This window comes from Tauraco erythrolophus, chromosome 7 (assembly GCF_009769465.1).
Source record: "Tauraco erythrolophus isolate bTauEry1 chromosome 7, bTauEry1.pri, whole genome shotgun sequence".
In the NCBI taxonomy this organism is placed as follows: Eukaryota; Metazoa; Chordata; class Aves; order Musophagiformes; family Musophagidae; genus Tauraco; species Tauraco erythrolophus.
The window spans coordinates 39,808,505-39,832,374 of NC_141471.1; the positions used below are offsets into that span (position 1 = coordinate 39,808,505).

A 23,870-nucleotide genomic window follows, 5' to 3' on the forward strand; every position below is an offset into this window, starting at 1 on the left:
CTGTGCCGAGTCAAGGACCTAATCAAATACACAATCAATCACTCTCCTTGTCAGACACAAACAGCAAGCAAAAGACTTCTTTGTGTCCAACACAACTGCCTTGTTACGATACAAGTGAACCACTGGTTTCTAAGAATATGTAACACACAAATAACGCATAAGGGGCCTGCACGCTGCACAAGAGCCTGTGGTGCTGTGAAGAAACCTTGTGATCGAATTCCAGAAGAAGAACATTTCTCATGGGTTACTCAGATTGCCCTGACTGGTGTTTTGGAATTACACAGTGTGGAATTTTAAAAAGCTGTCTGCAATCACTGGAGTCAAAAGCTTCTTACAAGTTAACAAAACACAAAAGTTGGCAACTGCTTAGCTTTAGCATCACTGAGCTTTCATGAAGGATGAACTCTGCTGCTACAGAACTCCACTCCTCTCTGCAGAAGAAGGGAAAGTAACAAACCAGCAATGGTTTTTACACACCTCTCTCTGATTGCCAAAAGGCAACAAAAGAGGGACAAATGACATCCATCCTTGTTTTGTCTCCAGCAACTACTCTTGAAATCCTCAGACACTGCGAGGAGACTGAGTTGGAAGCAATTATGCGGGCAAATGTGGCTGCATCCCTTTCTAACAAAGTCAGCCACAACACTTTACTGTTGTTATGCTGTAAACACGTTCCAGAAAAGCAAACGTAATGCATACGTCATCAATGCTTTGACATACACTATGTAACCAAATAGTTTTAACGTGCATATAAATTGCATTATACTACTTGGATCCTATTCATACTCGGCAAGAATATGCTTGTCATGAAACCTTAACCACTGACAGTCCCAAACTGATGTAATAAAGTAACTAATTTTGCTCAAGTTACCATTAAAAAAGCTATTACACATACTTTAGATGAGCAAGGAACACTACATAGAATCACTTCAAAGCCTGTATTAGCACACGCCAAGTAAAATTGAATTGATAAACACTTTTCACATCCATGTACGAATTCAACCAGATGGAATATAAATCATTTTCTATGCTGGTTTCATAAAAGTCTTTATGGCAGTGTCTTGCCTTCATTATAAAATGAAATATGGTCAAATTACTTCTGTAAAACCTGTGCATCTTTAGAGATGCTACACCTGGCAATTTACTTTGGCGTCATTACTTCTGAGTATACATTCCCTGGTCTTCTACTTAGTTTCATGTAAAAGACTTGTGGAAAAATTCTTAAAATATTTATGCAGTATAAACTTGAACAGAGGCTTAAATAAGGTCCCTGTAAATTTGCTTTACAGCATTTACTGATGGACAACTAACCCGAAGAAATTCCAGTATCATCACCACAGCAGCAGCAAGTCAACAACTCTAGAAATCACTGTGGCTGGTGCACAAACAGAATAAGCAATGTCTCATTATAGCCACTGGTGCAGTTTTAAATATCTTTATTTAAATAGTCAAAATAAATATTGGATAAGATATAGCTAGCCAAAGTACCACAGCTTTGTTTTTTTTTGAAGCACAGATCTCAAAGTAACATGAGTGCCACCTTCTGGTTTATGCATGAAAACACTCTGGGTTGTGCATTTGCATTCAAAACTTCTAACTGAAGGGTGTAGGTTTTTTTCTTTTATTTTTAAAAATAATTAGAATGTTCATCTTCAACATTCACAGAACGTTGTAATAACAAAAACAGTTAAACGCAAGAATTCAGTAAGACTTGCTTATCTTTAGTGCCTGGAGCCTTCTTCCCCAAATTTAACTTCACAGATGTCAAATCCTACTACAACACATGAATGCCCATAATTCAAATAAATATTTAAATGCAGTGGCTTGTAGCGAAGAAGTAGTCTTGGAATCAATGTACTTTGGACTATAGTCTTCCAACTCTTTTCTACCCTAATTAATAAAAAAAGAATTTTTTAAGTGAAATACGGGCATCTCCTATCCAGGAAGTGACAGAACCTAACAAAGGAAGACTGAGAAATTCAGCAAATGTACTACTACAAATGGTACAAAGAACTACACCCCATTTTATATTTGTTGCAACAGTCAAATGACAAAATTGTTGAGAAAATATGGTTAAATTTCAATCCCCTTCAAGTTCAAAACCACTTACACATTACTAGCTTTGCAGGGGTAAAAAAAGTTTGACTTCTTTTGTTTCATTCCACACAACACCCACAAAAGTCATCATTATTATGTCAGAGAGCCATTTTATAACAGCTACCAAAGCTGCTTCAAAGCAACTGCAATTTAAGAAACAAATTTGCCCCAACTCAGGTGTTGCCCCCACTGTAGCTATGAATAGAACTGCACCTTCTTTGTGCTTATAGTAAAGTAAAAACAATTCACCAACAGCGTTGGTTCTAGGCCTCTTATTTTCCCCCATATTCAGTATAGGCTGAAAGTATGTGAGCCCACATCCTAGGTGATAGCACACTCAAAGCTGTAATTCTATATGGCATCATACCCTATGAACTTCTAGATTTTGTCTCCCAATGTTTCAGCTCTCTATTCCATTCAACACTGGTATATGCCTACACGTTTTCTGCTTTTCTCCATAGGCTAATAAGCCACTGCTAGATAAATGTCGTAATTTCATGGCTCTGCGCACTACTTCTGTATATTGACTTGCTGTCAATTAGGATCATAATCCTCAAGTCTTTTAGAACACATACGGCAACTTATATATTTTTTAAAATGTATAACCTTTTTGAATGAAACACATTCATGTGTTGACATCCCAGCAAATTCTCATTCAGATTATGAAGACAGTCAGTTATTGCACTTGTATCTCACAGCAGCGAGCACTTCCAGGAGAAGGACCGTGTCTCTTTCCGCAGTTGCCGTCCCCACACTTTCTTACTCTAAAGCAGCAACAGTTCATGATGATCATCAGCACTTAATCAATTCCTTGTTTGTCAAAGGTTCTGCAACGACTTCATCACGCATGAACTGCTCCTAAAGACAGCAAGTAGAGTCTTAGTTGATTTTCATAATTTTTGGATATCTTTCCCCTCAAAAACCACCAGACAACCATTTTGTTTTCTAGCCTGGGTATAACTGCTATGAATCTATCTCCCAAAAGATGAAAGGCATAACATGTCTATTAAATAAGAAATACTACTAGGCTAGCTGTTAGGGCTGCTAGAGTCACAAACAGATCTTAACATCATCGAGATTGTTTTGCCTGTATTCCACCTCACACTCACCCAGCAGGCACATGTTAAAGCCCAAACACTGAAGAAGCTGCGCACCAGAAAAGCTGAGATAAGACAGGAGTCTTAGCCACCAACAAAGGGACCGCTGACTCCCCAACAACCCCATCCGACGCTTATTGGTGACCTTTAAAAGCTGCCATCGCGCCTTCCTCAGCGACCGGCGAACCGACACTCGACTTGGCCGGCCTGCCGCCGGGGGAAGCAGGCCGCAACCGCGCCCGACAGCCCTCTCCCCGCACCCACCTGGTCGTAAATGACACGCAGGATCAGGGAGCAGCTGGGGCAGGTGGCCACGTCCTCGCCGTTCTCCAGGTCCTCCTGCAACAGCCCCCGACAAAGCAGTCACCGACCCGCCGCCTGTCCGACCCACAGACACCCGCGGCTTAACGCTGTTCCCCGCCGGCTCCGCTCCCTCCCCTCCCCTCCTGCTGCCTCGGCCCAGCCGCCATTACCCGCGTGATGAGGAAGCGGTCCCCGCAGGGGCACGGGTAGCTGTAGGTCTCAGTCTCCTCATCGTACTCGAAGTCTTCGATCTCCACCTCATCGTGGAACACTGACATGGCGCTGGGGGGGACAAAGGGGACGGCGCGGAAGGGGCGGAGCGGCGCACGCGCCTCAGCCGCGCGCGCGCCCCGTTGCGTGACGGGACGGGGGCGCGGCCGGGGCGCATCTCGTCACGTGATGCGGTTCCGGGTAGGGGCGCTGTTGCGGGCGGGGGGCGGGCTGCGCGCGGCGCGGGGAGGAAGCGCGAGGCGATGTGAGACGGGGCCGCGGGGGTCTCCCCCATTTCCCCCCTCCTCAGCAGCGGGAGCCGCCCCACCCTCCCCCTCCTCCTCCTCTCTCCCCCCCTCTCTCCCCTCCCTCCCCCCCCCCCCCCCCGTCGGTTGGAAGCGGTGCTCGGGCCCAGGACCCGTCCCGGACCTCCTTCCTGCCCGCCTGACGGGCGCGGAGCGGTGATCCCTGATGGCTGAGGCGGGCCGCAGAGCACTGCCGCGACCGTGTCCTTCCCCGCCTCCCGGGCCGAGGCGGGCGGGCGGCGGATGCCGCCGCCGCCTCCTTAGTGCTGCCCCGCGTCAGTCAAGCGCGGCGTCTCCCGTCCTTCCCCCAGAAACCCGCCTCCGCCCGCGCTCCTTAGTGCTAGGTCAGGCGGGAAGGCTTTTATCGGTAATGGCTTCTGCGGGAGGGACAGTTCATCTAAAGAGGTATCATAGGCATCTATGCACTTGCTTTTGGTGAAAGATTTCCTGCCCTGCTCGCTTAAATATTCCTGCGTCCCCCTCAGCACTCTCTTGCATTAACTTGGGTAGTAATTTGCTCTTCAGTGTGGCACAGGTTAACTAAAAGTAACTCTCTTGAGATACTGATGTAGGATTGAGGAAAAGAAGAAATGCAGTTGTAGATCTCAAGCAATATTAAACCAGGGTCAGTGGGTCAGAGGGTAAGGAGAATGAATGAATTGCTTGGATTTAATTTTAGGTGAGGAGAGGATGGAGTCACATAACAAAAGATGCACTCATTTCTCTCTGCAGAGCAAAGGAATAAAGGGATTTGGAGTGGCTATATCTGTAAGGTATATATCTATGTTGGGTAAGAAGAGAAGTAAAAAAAAAGGCAGAGCATACCACCAGACAAGATCTTGGAGAGCAGGAAATTGCCAAGGAGCTGCATGAGCCAAGAAAGTTCAAAAGAGGACAGATGGAGGAGAGGCTGTTTGCGTTTTGTAAAGGCATGACTCACACTTGTATATGGTGGAGGAGAACCAGGACTCATTAAAAGAGATTTTGGAATTTATTAGTTACAGAGTAAAGATTACAATTTATTTTTATTATGATTTTCAGGGTTGGAAAGTGATTGATGATAGTGTAAATGCAATGAGTAGCTTGAACTACTGTTCAAGAGTTATTTTTAATTTAGGGTAGAGTCTCAGTCTTAAAATAGTCTGTATCAATAGGATCTTTCAGCCCTGACTTCAAATTTATAGGTGCTACAATAAAATAAGGCTGACACTTATTTTGTTTACAGTGTTACGTGTTGATAGTGAATTGGTTGATGGGTTGGTGTTTTACATTTCCATATGTAGAACAGAACACACTTGCTTCCTAAAGTGGTAGCAGTGAAAATGAGAAGGAGGATGGCTTTCAGTGATTGCCAACCTTAGCAGCAGAGTTAAAGTGAATACATAAAATACACAATCCAGAATATTTGTATCGGATTTTAAGGTTAGGCCACTTATTTTACCAGCAGATGTCGCTGTGTTTAGTAGCAATTAATTATGGAAAGGGTTTTGAAGGATGTGAGGTGATTTAAAAAAAAAAAAATGAAAAAAGAGTAATTAAATCTTCATTCTCAGTCTTTGGCCTCTGAAGCAAAGCATTGAACTTCATGTGGTTCATTGTGATGTTGTGGTGATTTAATTAGTCACAGCTATTGGCATAAACAGCTTACGTAAGAATGTCCTCTTTCACACTTCCTTCATTTTTACTTTGAATTAGTTAATGTGGTAGAGTGAAAAGCTTAAAAACATGAATCAAAAAGCAGTTGAATGCAATTGAATGCTTAGATGGGTATAACCAAGATCTGCTATCTAAGAGACTCCAGATCATAAAATGATCTCGTGAATTTGAGTAACTCAATGAATCAAACTCAGGGTTTACAGACTGGACATGCTGATGGAATGTGAGTTCCTCATTAGATGTGTACTTTGTCTTGCTAAAATAATTCAAGAATGTTAATACTTTTGTTATTGATAGCTTCTCCACATTTGCATGTAGAAAGTGCTAAGGTATTTTGTTTAAATATAGTATTCTGTATATGCTATGACAAGAAAATGTTAATTTTGCTCACTGGTGGTAGAAGAGTTTAAAATAATTCCGCTTTGAAAAGTTGCAGGTTGCTGTGGAATTAAATGCTGAAAAGTTATTAAAAATTATGGACAGTTAAAAGCGGCACAAAGTATTTCTTAAGCTTGAAAGTGGGCGTTTTGAGTAGTTACAGTAAACGTATTCCATTTCTGAGCAGCCTAATTTATGAAATCTCTGACTCCCATTTGTACAAGACGACAAACAGGACAAATTACTAAGTGACCAGCCAATGCAGCTGTTAGTGAAAGCCTAGAGAGTATAGTCCTGATTAGTTAAACAAGCTGGATCGTTTCCATTTCAAAGGATTCAAAATGAAAAACAAAAGCACTTTGAAAATAAATTACATGCTTTAAAAGAACGCAAGAAAAGAAATTTAAATGGAAGTAAAAGATTAAGAATGCTTTAAGGTAGCAATGGACTGCATCGTAGAAATAATATGATAATTTGATATGTGATAATATGATAGAGAACTGTGCTAATCCATTTTAGGGAAAACAAAGGCAGATTTACAAGCAAGAGAAATATAGAATCCTCATAGAATGGTTTGAGTTGGAAGGGATTTTATGCTCATCTAGTTCCAAGTCACCTGCCATGGGCAGGACACCTTCCACTAGATCAGGTTGCTGAAAGCCCCATCCAACCTGGCCTTGAACACTTCCAGCGATGGGGCATCCACAGCTTCTCTGGGCAACCTGTTCCAGTGCTTCGCCACCCTCAGAGTGAAGAATTTCTTCCTTGGATCCAATAAAAATCTCCCCTCTTTCAGTTTAAAGCCATTGCCCCTTGTCCTATCACCACACACCCTTGTAAAATGTTCCTCTCCAGCTTTCTTGTAGGCCCCTTTTAAGTACTGGAAGGCTGCTAGAAGGTCTCCCCAGAGCCTTCTCTTCTCCAGGCTGAACAGCCCTAACTCTTTCAGCCTGTCTTCACAGGAGAGATGCTTTGTGGCCCTCCACTGGAGGAGGTCTCCCTCTTGGCTTACCATGAACCTGTTCCTACACTTAGCAAGTGAAGGGTATTTCTGACTTATTTTGAAACTGTGTTTCCACTGTAGTGCATGTAAGTGTCTTCTACTTGCTTAACTGTTTAGAGATGTAAGTATTATGGAGGATATATGGAAGTTTGAGGGATTTACGTGTTTTTAAATGAACCTGAAAACAATGTTTATAAAATTTTCCAACCAGAACACTTTCTTTACCAGTAGAAAAGGACTGTGTATTCAGTGTTTGTCTGATCTTCTTTGAAACATAGAAATTGTTTGAACATTTAGAGTCATGGATATGTTGGCTGAAAAGCACTTCTGAGGGTCATCTAGTCAAAGCTCCTGCTTGGAGCAGGAACGTTGCTAGCACTGGATTAAGCGAGTCCCAGGTGTAGACCTTTGTACTTCCTTAAGTTCATGAGGTTTCTGCTTTTCAGTCCTGCAGTTTCTCAGTGTCCCTTTGAAGTGAAGCTCTACCATTCAGCCTGTCAGCCATCCCTCTAATTTAGTATCATCCACAAGTTTGCTGATGGTACATTCTGCCTCATCATGCTGATTATTGGTAAATTTATTGAACTATATCAGCCCCAATATCAACCCCAGGGTACTCTTACTGTGACTAGCCAGCAACTGAAGCAACTTGAAGCCATCAAGCCTTCAGGTGTGTCTGCCCAGCCACACCAACAGTCCATCTGGCCTCAGCTTCCTAATGTGTATGCTATGGGAGATGATGCCAAAAGCCACAGGAAAGTCAAAGTATATTGTATCCACTGCTGTTCCCTTAGCTATGTGACCACATATTTAATCACAGTAGATGTTCAGATTTTTCAAACATAATTTGTCCTTGGTAAATCTGTGTTGAATCTCCCTGATTACTTTCTTAGCTTTCACACAGGTAAGGGGACAAGCTCTGAGCATTTTTGCAGACTGAGTGGACATAGGTACTGCTTCTTGCCTCTCTTAAAAATGACCATGCTTTTTTTCCCAGTTCATTGGAGACTTTCTCTGATAACTGTTTTTGATAGCTAATAGACAGTTGCCTCACAAGCATGTCAGCTGTGTCTCTTTAGCAACTTTGAGTGTATCCCATCTGGCTCTGTGCACTTGAATACATCCAGCTTCTCTGAGCAGTTGCTGGCCCACTCCTTCTTAGGCCTCTCCTTCCCGAATGCTCCTGGTACAAACAAAGGTCTGGGTGCGGACTTTGCCTGTGAAGACTGAGGCATAGAAAAAGCTGAGTACTTCAGCCTTTTCCATATCATCTGTGACCAGGTTGTCTTCCCCTTCAATCAAAGGCTGCAGGTTTTCACTTCTTTATGATATTTTCATGCTTCTAAAATTCCTTATTGGCATCCTATATGTCTATTGCTAGTTTTAGCTCCAGCTGAGCTTTGGTCTTTCTGATTTTATGGAAACAAAGGGTGAAAACAAGCTATGTCAAACAGTGGGTATTTTGTTTAACAAATATTTATATGGATTTTTCAGGAGCTGGTGATTCTGAAGACAGCCTAATCATGATGGCTCATGCTACTATTTATGTGGGTTTTACTGTTCCTCGCTTACTGAGAAGTGCTAGCAGAACTTTTCCCACTCATTCAGCATCGGTGGTGTTGAGGCACTCTGCTTTTTGTTATTGCACTGTGAACGGGTAGGTTACCCACATACAAAAACTTTCCTTTTTTCTTTTTTTTTTTATTTTAAATGTCATGGTAACACTGTCAAAATGAAGCTGACAAATTATTACAGACCTATAAATACTTATTTAACTCCCAATTATGTATTTGTGTTTAATTCTTACTTAGATTTATGTCATCTGTAGTCTGGATTATACTGGTAAATTGTTATGTTAATAGAAATTCCTATCAGTAAGGGACAGTAGCACAGCTGTGAAAATGACAATTATCTTTGTTTGCTTTTTTGTTACAGCACAATAAAATCAAAAAGGAAAATGGATCATCTAGAGAGGACAGCAAATAATTTTCGCCATGAGGTTAGTGTTCTGTTCTTTAGGATGTAAGTAAATCTTTTTTTGGTATGAAGAAATTGGATAATTGTATTTGATTCTTAGGTTTCGTTTTGTCTTCTACTGGAGTCAGTTTTACTTCTTTTTCTCCTCATTTTCCATATTTAATACTGTTGTAAAATAAGTGTATTTTGTGGTCAATGGGATATAAAAATTGTTGGCGACATGTGATGCTGTTTACTTTATGTTGGACAAGAAATTTAATAGAATCCTGGTCCACTGTGGGTTATGGTAAGTAATGAAATCACACCGATACCCATCACCTCTACACAAGCTTCTCAGATTTTTATGGATTTCTACAGTTCTGGTTCAAATTTGAGATTAAAAAAATGTGGAAAATTACCTTTTATAACAAAGGAGGTAAGATAAAAAGTGTAGACATTTTGAAGGGAGAGATGATAGTGGTAAAAAGGATCTTAGTTTGTATCTCTTAAAAAATTCGTAAGTACAAGGAAGATAAAGCATTGTTCTCCATCAAAATATGGAAATGCTTATTCTGAATTTGGTTTGTGCAGTAAATACTCTTTTTCGTTATGTTCAGAGGTGAACATTCTCTCGTACTTCATACAGGTATTTCCTTTCTGTAATTGGCTGAAGTAGAACTTTGGAAATTTGAAATACTGGGAGAATACGACTTCAGTTCTCAAACACGTTTCACTGGTGAAACAATTCTGCATTTTTCTTAGACTTTTCAGGAGAAGTAGGGCACTTTTTTTGTTTGAAAAATCCCATCTTTAATTCCCAGGAGCAGGGAAACAGTGCCCAATTTTTCTTCATTGTATAGTTAGCTTCTCTGTCTTGAGTAGCCGTTCGTGGCAGGCCAGTCCTGCGTGCGTCGCGCAGCAGGACAAACTATGTTCTCAAACACAGGATGTTAATGTGCACGTGCGTACGTAATTAAGTCCTTCTCTGCCAGGTTTTTTCTGACTATGAGTCACAGGACAAATGAATTCTTCTTGAAAGGAAGCTGGGTGAAAGGAGGGGATGTATAGGCAACCCCCAAAACTGAAGATCCAGCACTTGTGACATAGGCTGTAGGTGGATGAGGCAAGTGCAGAGCTGTCGGGGTGTGAGGCAGCTTTGGAACCGTGTGTCTCAGAGCTGCGCCTCAGCTACACCTCATGTCAGCTCTTACCGGAGTACAGACCAGCATTGCTTGTGGACATCCAGCTGCTCAGATCCTATTTATGCCAAACTAACTCAGCACATGGACAGAACAAGTGGCACGTTCTGGTTTGCTTCTGACATGAAAAAAATGATTGCGCTTTTGAGTTTTGGGACCATGTTTTTTTTACCTTGGATATTTCTGATTGCTTGACTTGCTTACTTTTTCTGCTGAACATAAACGCTGAGAAGCTGGAAAATACATGGAAAATGAATCCTTACGAGGTGTTGGAAACTCTGAGGTGGTATAGGGAACTGTGTAAGGTCTGAGGAAGCTCAGTTCTGCTACCACAAATTCTTTGCATATCAGAGGTTTATGCTGTTTCTTTTTTTAATGCTTGATTTATTCTCTGTTGATTTATTTCTGACCACTTTAAAATCAGTTTATTTTAAACCCTTTGCTTGGTTTTAAATTCCTTATAATCAGCAGTTGGCTTCCCTCAGTCTGTATTGCCTTATTTGGCTGTTTCAGCCCTGTGAAAAGATGAAAGAATCATAGGTCTGTGTTGCGTTAGTGTGCGTGCTACTCAATACCGCCTGTTGAAGGGCAGCAAGTGAAGGACCAGGGCAAGAAAAAGTGCCTGACGCTTTCTTGAAATAGAGCGGCAAAGTCTGGAGCCGTGTGTCTTCCTCCCTGTGACTGCAGCCTTGATCTGGGTCAGCTGGATGCTCTTGTGATGGTCCAAAAACAACCTGTTTGTATGTCTTTGATCACCCTGACTCAAATTCAATGTTTGAAATAACGTTATACAGATTAAGAATTAAATTTCCAGTGCTCTGTCAGATGTATCAGCCAAAGAAAAATTAAGGAGTGTACTGAAGAGTGAAGAAGGGAATGAGGAAGATCTGAACTTAATGTCCGTTTCCTGCACTTAAGGTTTCTCCATCAGAACAACCATTTAAGCCATGTATCTGACATTTCTCTTGTTAACTTAGAGTGATTGCATTCACCATTTAATATAGTCTGCTAAAGTGGAAAAGAAACGTATGCTACTTTATTTTAGATTGGCAAATGTCCTGCTGTTTAATGGGACAGTGGACGTGTCCAAATGTTGCTTTATGAATAGATTCATAGATTTCTAGGTTGGAAAAGACCTTAGAGATCATCGAGTCCAACCATCCCTAATCCCCTTTAAACCATATCCTCAAGTAGATCATCCACCCTATTCTTAAGCACATCCAGGGATGGGGACTCAACCACCTCCCTGGGCAGCTTATTCCAGTGGCTGACAACCCTTTCAGAGAAGAAATACTTCCTAACATCCAACCTGAATCTCCCCTGACTAAGCTTATACCCATTTCCTCTTGTTCTATCACCCATCACTAATGTAAAGAGCCCTTCCCCCACCTCCCCACCATCTTTTCTCAAGTATTTGTAGGCCGTAATCAGGTCTCCCCTCAGCCTCCTCTTCTCCAGGCTAAACAGCCCCAACTCCCTCAGCCGCTCCCCCCCATAAGTTTTATTTTCCAGCCCCTTGACGAGTTTAGTTGCCCTTCTTTGGACTCGCTCCAGGAGCTCAATATCTCTCTTACAGCGAGGGGCCCAAAACTGGACACAATATTCCAGGTGCAGCCTCACCAGTGCCGAGTACAGGGGCAGGATCACTTCCCTGCTCCTGCTGGTCACACTATTCTTGATACACGCCAGTATCCCATTGGCCTTTTTGGCCACCTGGGCACACTGCTGGCTCATACCAAGCCGGTAGTCAACCAAACCCCCAGGTCCTTCTCCGCCAGGCAGCTCTCCAGCCACTCTTCCCCGAGCCTATAGTGATGCTTGGGGTTTTTATACTCCAAGTGAAGGACTCTGCACTTGGCCTTATTAAAGCTCATGCTTTAAATTAATTTTCTGCCATATGTTTTAAATTAGAGCATAGTTGCTTAAAGTTTTGTTTTGTTTTGTTTTGTCTGTTTGATCTTACACAAATGAGAAATGGTAGAAATGGTACAGTTGTGGTGGTACTATTAGTATTTCCTAGTGTGGTAATGACATCAGCGTTTTTAATCGAATAAAATCTGTATATTTGCCTGTGTAGAAAATATTTAGGGCATTACTTTCTTTGTAGAGAAAAAAGGTTAATAATTATAACTCAAAAGTACCTGAAGAGGAAGTGCAGGGAGGGGAGGGGATGAGAATCCATCTTGTACTGATAGGCATCAAAGAGTTTAAGTGGGGAGCTCTTCCCCAATGGTCCTGTTGCAAAGTCTGCTTTTCATTTAGACGAGCATTATTTTTCTTATTTTTTTTTAATCTCTTTAAAAGCGATATCAACTATGGCTCTTACATCCCTTCCCATCTGGTTGCCAAACAAAATCTCTTCCGATAACTAGCAATGAATGCAGTTTCCCTGTGTTCGGAGATCACAATCGTGGTCAAATGGATATGTGCATAAACGCAGTAACACAAGGCTTAGTGGTTTTCTTGCATTAATGTGTTATGCATTGGTGCATAATCTTTCAGTAATTCATTTAATTACTTAAATAGAACTAGATCCAGAATTCTTCCTGGGACTTCAGTAGCAGCTGATCTTTTAAAAGTTTCCTTTGTCAGTCTTTGTATCAGAGATCTTTTTACTTGGTGCTGGCAAGATACAGGAGTGTTTGCACTCTATAGACGTCAAAAGAATCTGAAAAGTGGTAAAAAGCAATTTCTTCTCTTTATCGTTATGCTCTGTTCAACTCAAATAAAATAAGTTTCTATATAGTCTTAGAATAACCCTGACAAAAGTGACAGACTTGGTGAACTGCAAGTAGAAAACCATTTCTCCATTCAGTGACTATGGAAGTCAATCAATTTTTGTTTCTCTGCCCCAGTGAAAGATTATTGGTGCTTTAGGTAATGAAATGCTGCAGATAACAGGCAAAGTGATAGATCTCTCATACACACATTCTCAAGTACTTTTGCTGCAAATGATATCTACTTAATGCAATGGCTTATTTTCCTTTTGTTAGGTAATTTCACAAGCAAAAGTATGTGGAATCACCAATGAATCAGAGACAGTCAAAAGACTTCGTTTGGCTGTCGCAAATAGAGGTTTTACTTTCAAAGCAGGACAGTGGTAAGATTTTCATGCTTGACTTCCTTCCTTGTTAAGTTAAAAATGCTCCCACTCAATCACTTTTTTTTTCTCTTAGAAATTAATTTAGAACTATAAGTAGTTGCTTTTGGCAATGGTCATTTAAATGTTCTTAAACTTTTTATTGGCTTAGGCCATCTGAAAGTGCTTTTGCTGGAATCAAAGTATAGCTGCTAGGGTATTAACAGCATATGTTACTCATGTAGTGTTAATATGCTGGCTTTTAAATTTAGAACCAGAACACAAGATGTTGATTGCAATAATTTGTTTGTGGAGTAATTTGCTGCAGTTCTTGCACATGTGCAGTGACTCATATTAAATTCTTGCTTGCCAGTACTTGGAAAGTGCATTTACCCTCCAAAAATGTTTTAGCAATTATCATCCTAAAAAATGAAAGCTTTAATTATAATTACTCTTTTTTCATTTTCTTCTTCCTTGAAAGTATTCTAATGCTATTGTAAGTGATACAACAACTTTTCTACACTTGTAGCTATAAACTGTAGTTGCATTTTGTGATGAGCAGTACAAAACACCAGGCCACAATTTCCTGATTAAAAATCCTAACTTGTTAGAATTTGTCATAGGAAGATGTTACAGCCAAAGATTGTCACTAAAATGTATATATTTTTTGAAAGTGTTCTAATTACCAAGTTTTTCAGAAGCAAAGTGAACAGGTTTGCAAGCATGCTGGCAGTTATTGCTCTTTATGTGACTTGAAGAGCCTTATTGCTGTTACCTGTTTTGATTTCCTAAAACATGCATGGAGGTATATGCATGTTATAAATACTTCGAAGAAGCAACTGTATGGTTTTAATGTTTCTGATCTCTTCCTCCAGCAATTGCTAACGGTTTTTCTTTTCCTAATGATTTGGCTTAGGTAGCCTTTAGAAGGAGGGAAATAAAAAAAAACACATAAGATATCTGGATTATATCTTTTTGCGCCTCTCCTTGTTGTGGGTTTATAGAGGTTTGTGGTTGGTTTTGGTTTTGTTTTTTCCTTACAACTAGTCTTTTTGCTTAATCTGTCACGGAAGGCGTTTCTTCAGGAGTCCTCTTATCCTTCCTATACACAGCTAAGATGAGACAAGCCATCAGAAATAGAGGCTAGTCCACTATAATATAGTATACTATGCACCGAAATCTCTCATAATTACATACTTGAGAAGAAATACTAACATAGAAAGAAACATATATATGCCTACATTAGTACTTCAGAAGAGTAAAAACTACATTTGATATAGGTTTTACAGCAATGTTTGGTTTTGTATGTATGTTTCCTCCCCACTAGATATGAATAATGTTTCCCTTACATGTCAAGCAGAACATTTTGACTTGAATGTAAGTTGTTACGTTACAGCACAAATGTTATTTCTCTTTTTTTTTTTTGTTTTGGTTAATGTAAGTAGTAAGATTGTTTTCCACCAGAGGGTGGTAAAGAGCTTTAGTAGCATCTTGAGGTGTTCTTTCCTAAAAAAAAAATGCTGCAATACAAGAGTCGTCCTTTCTAGTCTTTTAGATCCCTACTGCCAGGGCTGAGCTCCGTGGTCAGTGAGGCTGCAGAAGCTGAGGACAGTGAAATAAGCCTTCTCAACTCTTTCTAGTTGCTGACCTTTCATTTGCAGTCAGATGATACCTTTATTCGTCATCAAGTTTATTAGCATAAAGTTAAAAATTGTATCACTGTAGTAGTATATTTATCGCACTTTGTGCATTCTTCAAGAGAAAGGGAGGATATTTTTCATTGAAGAGTGAAGCTTTGCAAGGAGTAAGGAGGCAAATTTTTTTTTTTAAAAAAGTAGTGAACTATTCAAAGTGCTTCTCTCCTCCCTCAAGAATTTTTGATCTCCGTGAAGAATACAGCCTTGCTGCTTAAAGAAAATATCTGTGCAGTGGAAGCCAGTCTCTATTCCTTGTTGCGTTCTCGTTTAACTAATACTGAGCTGGCCTAACTCAGCCTTGAATTGAATAATGATTTTCTAGTACCTGGCATTGCTTACCAGTGTGTTTTTTTCCTAAGTGGAGCAGCACAATTAGTTTTAAACATTATTTTTTTTTTCTGAAATTCAGGGATTTTATTATGTACTGTAGAAAATCAAAGTATTTAAAGATTTATGCAACACAGAGGAGTTTAAATGTTAGATCATAAACCAACTTCTAACTTTTTCTGATGCTATTTGGAGTATCAAAGCCTTACTTTTATTAAAATGAATTATAGCTCATGTGTAGTAATGGCTTGCCTTCCATACTCTCTAATTGCTGATGTTGCAAAAGCTTCGCCATATGTTAGTTTCTAATCTGTAGGAACTCATGCGTGGTTTACTTTAACTTTAAAAAAAAAAAAAAGTGTTAATTTATTCCAGTCCAATTTTCTCTCAACTAGAAAAAGGTATCTGCCATCAGAGGGCACTGCAGTTTGGCAGGTAAAGCAATTCTGCTTCTAGTAACTGATTTTTCACATGAGAAAATTTTTACAGACTGTGGTTTTGCTTTAGATATTTCATCTTCCTAAGAATTCAGTATTTAATCAAAAGTCATTTCCCTAAAATTAGTTTCCCAATCTTCTTGTGTTTGAAAATTGAAGAGCCCATCAAAGGGAAGGAAAAGAGATTTAAGCCACTCTGTCAGACCATATTGTGGTTTTGTTTTAATACGCAAATAATTGATTTAAACATTTAGAATTCTAGTCTGTTTGTGGCATCTAATGCTAAAAGCAGAACGTTTAAAAACCTGCTAGTTAAACAAAGGTGATGACAAGTTTCTAGATAAAAATAATTCCAAGGAAATGGCATTGCTCAAGATTAAGTCCTTTTTTGGAAAAGTTATGTTATGGAAATTAAGATGTCTTTGTAAAGGAAGGATAATTGAAACAAAGGCAGCCATTTTATTTTGGTTATTGTTTTCCATGTTTGGGGTTGTTGGCTTTTATTTAAGCTTTTATTTCTGGTCTATTTTTAGGGTTGATTTCTTTATTCCTGGAGTGTCTGTAGTTGGGGGATTCTCAGTATGTTCAAGCCCCGGCCTGTTGAAACGAGAAGGAGAGTTAGAGCTGGCAGTAAAGCATACTGATCATCCTCCTGCCCACTGGATTCACACCAAGGTGATTGAGATTAACTGCTGATTGTGAGATTTGGCTTTTTTATTTCCTTCTTTTTTGGGGGAGTGGAGTGGGTGGTGTGTGTGATTTCAGACCACTTTTTGCTATTGATGGCAAAACTGTTCACTTGTTCAACCATTTTTAATACACCATAAATCTTAAACCCTTTTGTTCAGAAAGGAACTGAAATTGGGGTATTTATGTGGTAATAAGGTTATTGTGATCTTTTGACTCCACTTGTGCTTGGTGGACTTGCAGTGATATTGTAGTTAGTTGTGTATAAAGGCTCTCACTCCTTTGGAATTTTTGAACTGAAAAATCTTGAAAAACCTCTATTCTGACCTGTGCCCCTGAGAACAGGCTGTGTTACACGTTACAAAGTTGTATCTGATAACTTGCCATCATTCCTGGCTGCTTCTACAAATGCCAACTGAGAATCATTGTCAGATAAATATAAATACAGATGATTAAGGAGGAGCAAAGGGAGATATTTAGATCGGTTTTTCTGAAATGATAAAACAGAATAGTTCAGAATTTCTACAGTATTCTTTTAATTATGCAGTGGTTTTGTAATGACATAACGCAAGACTTGATTTTTGCTCTATTAAAAGTAAAGTCTGACACTTTGGCCTCTTGCACTGTTTTGTTCAGTCTTTTACCCCATCGAGTTGTAGTCAGAAGAGTCCTGATCCTGCTGCTGATCACATTTCATAGATGATCTGTCCTATCAACTTTTGTTCTTTTCACAACCCCCGGTGATCTGTCCTGTTTACTATTCTCTGTCTGGCATTTGTATTTCTTAAATGTGGCTGCAAGGTTTACCTAGATTCTTCTAGGTTTACAAATATTGCAGTTTTATTCAGTGGCCAACAGAGTTACCATGAAGATTGATGCAAATTTACTGGAATTAAGAATATGCAAAATGGTATTAATCTAGTAGTTAGCATGTGACCATCCACAGTATTATAACTGGTGTGTCATATCAAGTTATCTCCACTGGGAGATAAACAAAACAACATTTTTGAGGTGTTATGTAGAAATTGTAGTGTGTGTGCCAGCAGACCCCATAATACCTCAGAGGACTGTCTGGTTTTTGGTATTGCTCTTCAGAGAATATAAAAGCCTAACTTCATAATTTCTGGTCTCTGGAGGCTCTTTTAGGATTTTTGATGTTGTAAATCAGTTTGCTGTTGCAGTTTTCTGGTTGAATTTATAGAAAAATCTTTAGTTAGAGGGTAAGCTAGGTCAAACTCGATTCTGTGGAGAAACCTCCAGGGTGTATATATGGACTCTTCTAGCTAAACAAAAATCCATGTTTTTCCTTAGGAAAGAAGAAGAAAAAAACTAGCAACCTAGAATTTGAAAAGGTTGTATATATGTTGAAAAAGCTCTGGTACTTAATTGTTTAAAAGTTACTTCTAAAGGAAGTTGGTATCTCAGGGTAAAAGTTAATACTCATTTACTCTGTTTTTTTCAGAGTTTTTTTTTAATACTACTGTATATAAAATCATAAATTTTAGCACAGAGTACTTTATAGCTTTAGGAAAATACAGCCTTTTGTTTAGAAAAATGCACATGTAATGATTCCTTCATTTCTCTACCTAAGCCGTTTCAATGCTGTATTTACAAACTAGGCTAAAGGACAACACTTCCTCACAGAATTACTCCAGAATTTATTGTTTTTTCTTGAGTGCTGACTTACTGCTAAAGCACTGAAATACGCGGGAGACTGCTGGTTAAGAGAGTCTTCCTGTGTCCTGTGTCCCATCTTGATGAGCTATAGCTGGTTAAGGAGGCAGATTAGACAAGAATGAGATTGTTTCTCCCCAAAAATGCTTATTTTCACAAAGGCTACTGCATTCTGTGTCCTTCTGCCACGTGGATCTGGACTGGATTCATGCTTCTCTGTCGTGGGTTAGGCCGCTAACTCTGTCCCAGCTGAAACCAGGACATTCTCTAAAACAGTAAAACCTGGTGGGAAGGCCTGGTGGTGTACATTGAAAAGGGAGAGGGAAATTAGTTTCAGATAATAAATGCTGATTGTCTTACACTATAGTTGAGAGATAATACTTTATGCAATAATTAAGGCAAGGAATCTTTTGCTGTTGGTTGTGCTCACTACTTCAGGAACCTCTGTGCCCTGTGCAGTGCCTGTGTCAAAGGGCCTCCTCCTTCCTCTCGGTGGGAATGTTACCTGTTCAGAGCTTTGCTTACTTTACAGTTGTTGTTAATGGAAATGCTTTTGTTTCAATTACTGTTTCCTGATACCAAAAAGATTTTTTTAAGGAAGTGCTTGTATTCTGTAAGTGATTAACTGCTAATTTTTCAACAGTTCTTGTAGTTTTTTTTTCCCCTCTCCTTTCCCACCTTCCTTGGTTTCCCTTTCCTCTTTATGGTATTTTTTAAACTCTATATATGATCTGAGTTCTGCTTTTTAGAACCATAGAATTGCTCCTGTTTGTCCTGTTAGCTTGCAGTGATGTGGCAGAACTTGCCTGACTTCTCTGTACTGTGCTTTCACTCTCGTACAGGGATGCAGTGCTCGTTTACCAAGAAGATGCTGACCCAGATGTTTTATTTGTTGTAGTTTTAGTTCTCTGTGTATCAAAAAAACCCATGCTTTGGCAAATTTTTCTTAAGAAATAATTCGTTACATACAAGTGAAGAGGAAGAGGAAAGGTTTTCCCCCGAATTTTCTTCTTCTATAACTCAGAAGTTGCAAATGCAGAAGTGGTTCTGCAAGAAATATTCTTGTGGGTACTTGCTTCGCTTCTGGGTGGTTTTTTATTTTTAAGGAAGGAGGATGGAAAAACCTACGTCTAATGCAACTCATTCTGATTTCCTTCTGTGACGTCATAGCAAGGCCTTTTTGACATGAGACTGGGTTTGGGTAAAAGGATCATCTCACATGTTAACCTCGGGTTTTCACAACCACATACTGCTGTTGAAACACTCCTGCATGAATCATTTGTCTTTCAGCTCTTATGGGGGTGGTAAGGAAAGTCACCATCCTGCCTTAGCAGAACACTGAAACCTCTGAACATAGAATTTGATCCCTAGAGACACTGAAACAGAGTACTTCAGATAGCTGGAAACTCTGCATTTATTTTGAAGTACTTAGATTTCCCTTACTGGTCAATAAAAATAAAAAATCACAGCCCAGCAAGTCTTGTGACTGTGGTGCAAAAATAATATTTCAACTTTTGCTTTTAGTTTTGAAATTAAATATCTTCTTTTCCATCCTAGTGTACTCTTGACTCAGAAGTGGCTCTGCGAGTGGGAGGTGATTTCTTCTTTGATCCTCAGCCTGGTGACTCTCCGGTAAACCTAGTGCTGATAGCAGGGGGTGTTGGAATTAACCCATTGTTTTCTATACTGCTGCATATAGCAGATCTTCATGGATACCAAGAAGGTAAAGGAAATGAATACAAAATGGGAACAGTGAAGCTGTACTACAGTGCAAAAAATACAAGCGAACTCTTATTTAAGGTAAATAAAAAGTTTTTTTAAAAATTGATCTCAGATATTAATCTGTTAGTGTGTGTGTCATTCTGTTGCCAAATTACAGAGAGCCCCTCTGTGTAAGACACTGTACAAAGAGACAAAAGTCACTTCCTGCCTGAAATCCCACGAGTGTTTTTTTAATTATGCTAGCGTTCAAATTAAGGATGTCATTGGACATACCTGGTCTCATTGGCTTCACTGATAAATCAGTTAACCCTGAATGTCTGTGTTTTACTATAATCTCATATCAGCATCATAGTATATGAAAGATTATATATACTATAATATATATGTGTAAATGCAGACTAATACATGCATAATGCTATATGCTATAATAACTATAACCACATCATCTCAGAAGAGATTATATTGAATTTAAAGACTGGCAAGAGCAATTATATCCAAAGGAAATACTTTCTGAAATAATAGGGGAGTTTTATGGGTAATGCATTGGTTATTATTGGGTACTAGTGTATGAAGGAAGGATTTATAAGCATTTCTTGTAAAATTGCTTGCAATAATACTTCATCAACATTTACTTAGTGGTTAAAGATCAGTTGTCACACTCAGCCTTTAAGAGTCACTGATAACATTTTAGGGTCGAATTAGCACAGCTTCTGTCAAGAAGCATCCCTAATGATTTAGGTTTCTTTGAAGTATTGAAAGCTTTTACTTGTAAGATAAAGGTGAAAATTTACAATGATTCCAGAAATTGTGTTGGAATCCATCACTAGCTTTTCTTCTGTTCTACAATATGTTTGCTTTCTTTGAAAAGTCATTTGCTTGTTGCTAGAAGCAGAAAATAAACTGGAACCTATCTACTCTTCTGTTTGGCCAACTACTCATCTCCCAGTCTGTTCTAAGTGTGCACGTTTTGTTCCAGTGCAGGAGCTAGCGTTTCCCGAGTTCCACTTCAGCAGTGTTAAGACAGCAGAGCTTTTGCATTAGAGCTTCTGGGACAGAAGAGAACACAATGATATATTGCAGTGCTTAAATGTATCTTTCCCTTCATTCTTCACATGTCCCTCAAATCCAGAACACGTGTATGAAAATTCTTTACGTCTGTGCAGAGGATTGAGGAAGTGGGATTACTAGAGTCTTTGTGGTGTTGTGAGATACATCTGTACAAATCTTCACGAGAAACCGCTTGGTTGTCGCTAACGTTTTGGAGGACCTGGTCCCTGAAGAAGCAGCTGTTTATAGCGTTGCCTTTTGTCCCCCTCAGCCTGATGCAACTGGGTTAATAATTGTCTTGGATGTGCTCTCATTTCACAGGCAGATGCGCTGCTTTTGAAAAGCTTATTATTTAAAATGGTAGAAGCATATAGTGTTAGAATTACAAATGATAGCATACTGACTTTGCTACTCCAAGATGCCAGTTAGCTGGGATTTCCTGATTTCACGAGGCCTGAATGTGACCCTCATTTCCTTATTGTGGCTGGGACATTGGGGATAGGTCTTTTCCCTTAGGTCCGCATCGCTCAGCTGTCTGCTTCATTTTGTACAGTAGCTTGCAAGGCTGCAAAGAGCCTGCTGAGCTGCCGAAATCCTCCTTCCTCAGTCAGAGAGAGCCTGCCTCCGGCCCTGGGGCACTGGAAAATAGTGCTTTGGGCGGTTCATGCCACACGTGTGATACCTGCCACTTTCTGTCCGGTGTCGCTGAATTGCAGCGTGACCGGTTACAAGTAAGCGCTGTGAATGACCGTAGGATTATTTAAGCAGGTTAAATCACACCTTGGGAGGCAGGATTTCTGGCTTGGTCCTAGGACTTCAACTCAACAGGACATGATCAGTTTCGAAAGTGCTATCAAATTGTATGTGGTTCCATATGAAGGGGACGGAAGTTTAGAGTCACATCCAGAACAGTGAAAACAGGCCAGTATTAGAGGTACTAGTGGAACACTGTACAGCCGTGTCTATCAGTGTGGCTCTTCATTCCATGTCTTTTTAGGGAATCAGAAACAGGTTTGTCTATTGAGTAGAATCTGTCTGATTGGAGGGGGGTGTTTGCAGACTGTTCAGTGTAGTAACTAGTTAGTAAGCAAACACATTTAAAAATGAACTGATTTACCTATTCACAGAGTACAAATTACTTTTATTTCAGAGTATTTTAAGAAAGAATTTCCAGTGTCTGTTCCAGCAGTGAAAATTCCAAATAGTGCTGACTCTAGACAGTAAATTAATCTTGGTTTCAGAACTAACTACAGCATCTGACTGACAGATTTATTTTTTTTTACTGTGATTTTAAATGAAGCTGCTGAGGTCACTATCACAGTTATGACTTAGGGAACTGAAAATTACAGAGTTTCTACTCTGATAAAAATAGCATTAGTGTTATACTGTAGCTGGTTTTACTTGGAGAACATGAGAGAGTAAAGGGTCTAGTAATCTTACCTGATAAAGCTGACAAGACTCAAGAAGTTCCTGACAAACGGTAAATACATAAATGGAAAATCCATATGGAAGTGGAAGGAGGAAATAATGAGAATTTATATGAGAGAGAAAACAGGAAAGGACATAGCTGGTTCTTAGGTCCAGATCTTACCAGTTGCAACCTATTGTAAAAAAGGAGAAAAGATCCAACAACATAGCTGGTAGTGTATTCACATTCCAGGTATGGAAATTCTGTGTACTTGTGCAGGTCAGCCCTTTGAAATCAAGCCCATCGAGTTCTCCGTGCTGAAATGCCAGTCTTGGTACTCAGTAATAATCACTGGTGTTGTGGGACTGGGTGCATACATCTGCTTTGATTTAATGGCCTGTGGTATAAGCAAGCGTGCTTAACATTACAGAAAAATATTCTTGGTTTGATGAATGCATTTCCTGGAAAGATCACATGTCGTTTCCACGTTACTCGACAGAGTTCACAGATCTGTAAAGAACTGCAGCCACATGTTACAGGTAAATATAACGGCAACATACAGAGATGATACCGAAAGTCTGATTACATTCTAGAGGATAAAATTTAATATAATTCATTCTAGTGCATGGTTACATGCCTAATTTAGTATTTTTACACTTCAAGGTTCAAAATGAGATGTGAGTTAAACCCAAATAATTTCACTGTACTCTTTGGAGAAGAGTTTTCCCTTTGCAGTTTTTGTTTTCATTTCTGGTAAACCTCCTCTGTTAATTCTGAACTTTATACTGGTATTTCCCACTGCAAACTTTATTCCAGAAACTATTAAGCAAAGTATTTACTTTGCTTAAGGCGGGATTGATGAAGGATAAGCTGACTGCTTATAAGAGATCCTTCATCATGTTTCCATCTCTGTTATATTTGTGTTGGAGATACTTATTTTTTTCATCTGAATGTGGGATTTTTAGTTGTATGTAAGCCATGTTCCTCTTCGGTGACTAATAGCCCATGCATTCCAACTGGAAGTACTGATCTAAATCCCCAGAAGAACAAATGATTTTGGAAGCCTCAAATCTTGATACCTATTATCCTTAAACAGGCCTGGCATTTTTAAGAAATGAGTGCTTGAAATAACTCTAACCAGTCATTCTTTCTGAAATTACTTCATGATTAATGTTTGTGTTCTCATTTCCTACTTTTTTCTTTCTCAGAGGGAAGAATATCTCAAAAGGATCTAGAAAAACATGCGTCTAAGGATACTTTATGGTACATCTGCGGTCCACCTCCAATGATAGAATCTATATCCAAACTACTCTCTAACATTGGTGCTCCTAGAAACTGTGTTTTCTTTGAGAAGTGGTGGTAGTGACAGCTGCTGAACAGAAAATTTATTTTTTGTTTCCAGTGTAGTTTGATAAGCTGAAATGTACAGAAAATGGACTATGAATTATTTGGAAGATTTTACTTCATACATGAAGATTTCCTCAATCATGATTGTTTCCTTTAAGTTAACTATAATACACCTGTAATACAGTACTGCTGCTACTTTGGCAGAAAAAAAAAATATTTTATATTAAAGACATTAACTATT

At 39.5% G+C, this 23,870-nt stretch overlaps 2 protein-coding genes across 4 annotated transcripts; one reads left to right on the plus strand and one right to left on the minus strand.

Annotated features, from left to right (window-relative positions):
* Nucleotides 1-1,424: 1,424 nt before the first annotated feature.
* DPH3 (diphthamide biosynthesis 3) lies at nt 1,425-3,801 on the minus strand. 2 transcript variants are annotated; one of them, XM_009992013.2, is made up of 3 exons: nt 3,668-3,801; nt 3,459-3,533; nt 1,425-2,955 (listed from the first exon to the last, which is right to left on the minus strand). In XM_009992013.2, the coding sequence occupies exons 1-3, from the start codon at nt 3,773-3,775 to the stop codon at nt 2,890-2,892; spliced, it is 249 nt and encodes an 82-aa protein (XP_009990315.1). In that variant the 5' UTR covers nt 3,776-3,801; the 3' UTR covers nt 1,425-2,889. The 2 variants fall into 2 exon arrangements, with proteins under 2 accessions (XP_009990315.1, XP_009990316.1); XM_009992014.2 differs by lacking the exon at nt 3,459-3,533.
* Nucleotides 3,802-3,877: 76 nt separating this feature from the next.
* Nucleotides 3,878-23,870, plus strand: OXNAD1 (oxidoreductase NAD binding domain containing 1). Of its 2 annotated transcripts, none has more exons than XM_086614969.1 (8): nt 3,878-3,908; nt 8,544-8,706; nt 8,985-9,048; nt 13,198-13,304; nt 16,278-16,419; nt 19,663-19,905; nt 22,713-22,821; nt 23,491-23,870. In XM_086614969.1, the coding sequence occupies exons 2-8, from the start codon at nt 8,573-8,575 to the stop codon at nt 23,643-23,645; spliced, it is 954 nt and encodes a 317-aa protein (XP_086471095.1). In that variant the 5' UTR covers nt 3,878-3,908; nt 8,544-8,572; the 3' UTR covers nt 23,646-23,870. The 2 variants fall into 2 exon arrangements, with proteins under 2 accessions (XP_086471095.1, XP_086471094.1); XM_086614968.1 differs by lacking the exon at nt 3,878-3,908 and adding an exon at nt 5,667-5,891.

Bases quoted from the DNA above. Each gene is read 5' to 3' on its own strand.
- OXNAD1 (XM_086614969.1), top strand. From the start codon at position 8,573: ATGATGGCTCATGCTACTATTTATGTGGGTTTTACTGTTCCTCGCTTA. The intron at 8,707-8,984 runs GTAGGTTACCCA...TTTTTGTTACAG, and splicing joins TGTTATTGCACTGTGAACGG to CACAATAAAATCAAAAAGGA. The intron at 13,305-16,277 runs GTAAGATTTTCA...GTCTATTTTTAG, and splicing joins ACTTTCAAAGCAGGACAGTG to GGTTGATTTCTTTATTCCTG.
- DPH3 (XM_009992013.2), bottom strand. From the start codon at position 3,775: ATGTCAGTGTTCCACGATGAGGTGGAGATCGAAGACTTCGAGTACGAT. The intron at 3,534-3,667 runs GTAATGGCGGCT...GGGCTGTTGCAG, and splicing joins ACCGCTTCCTCATCACGCGG to GAGGACCTGGAGAACGGCGA. The intron at 2,956-3,458 runs GTGGGTGCGGGG...TGCTGTCTTTAG, and splicing joins TGCGTGTCATTTACGACCAG to GAGCAGTTCATGCGTGATGA.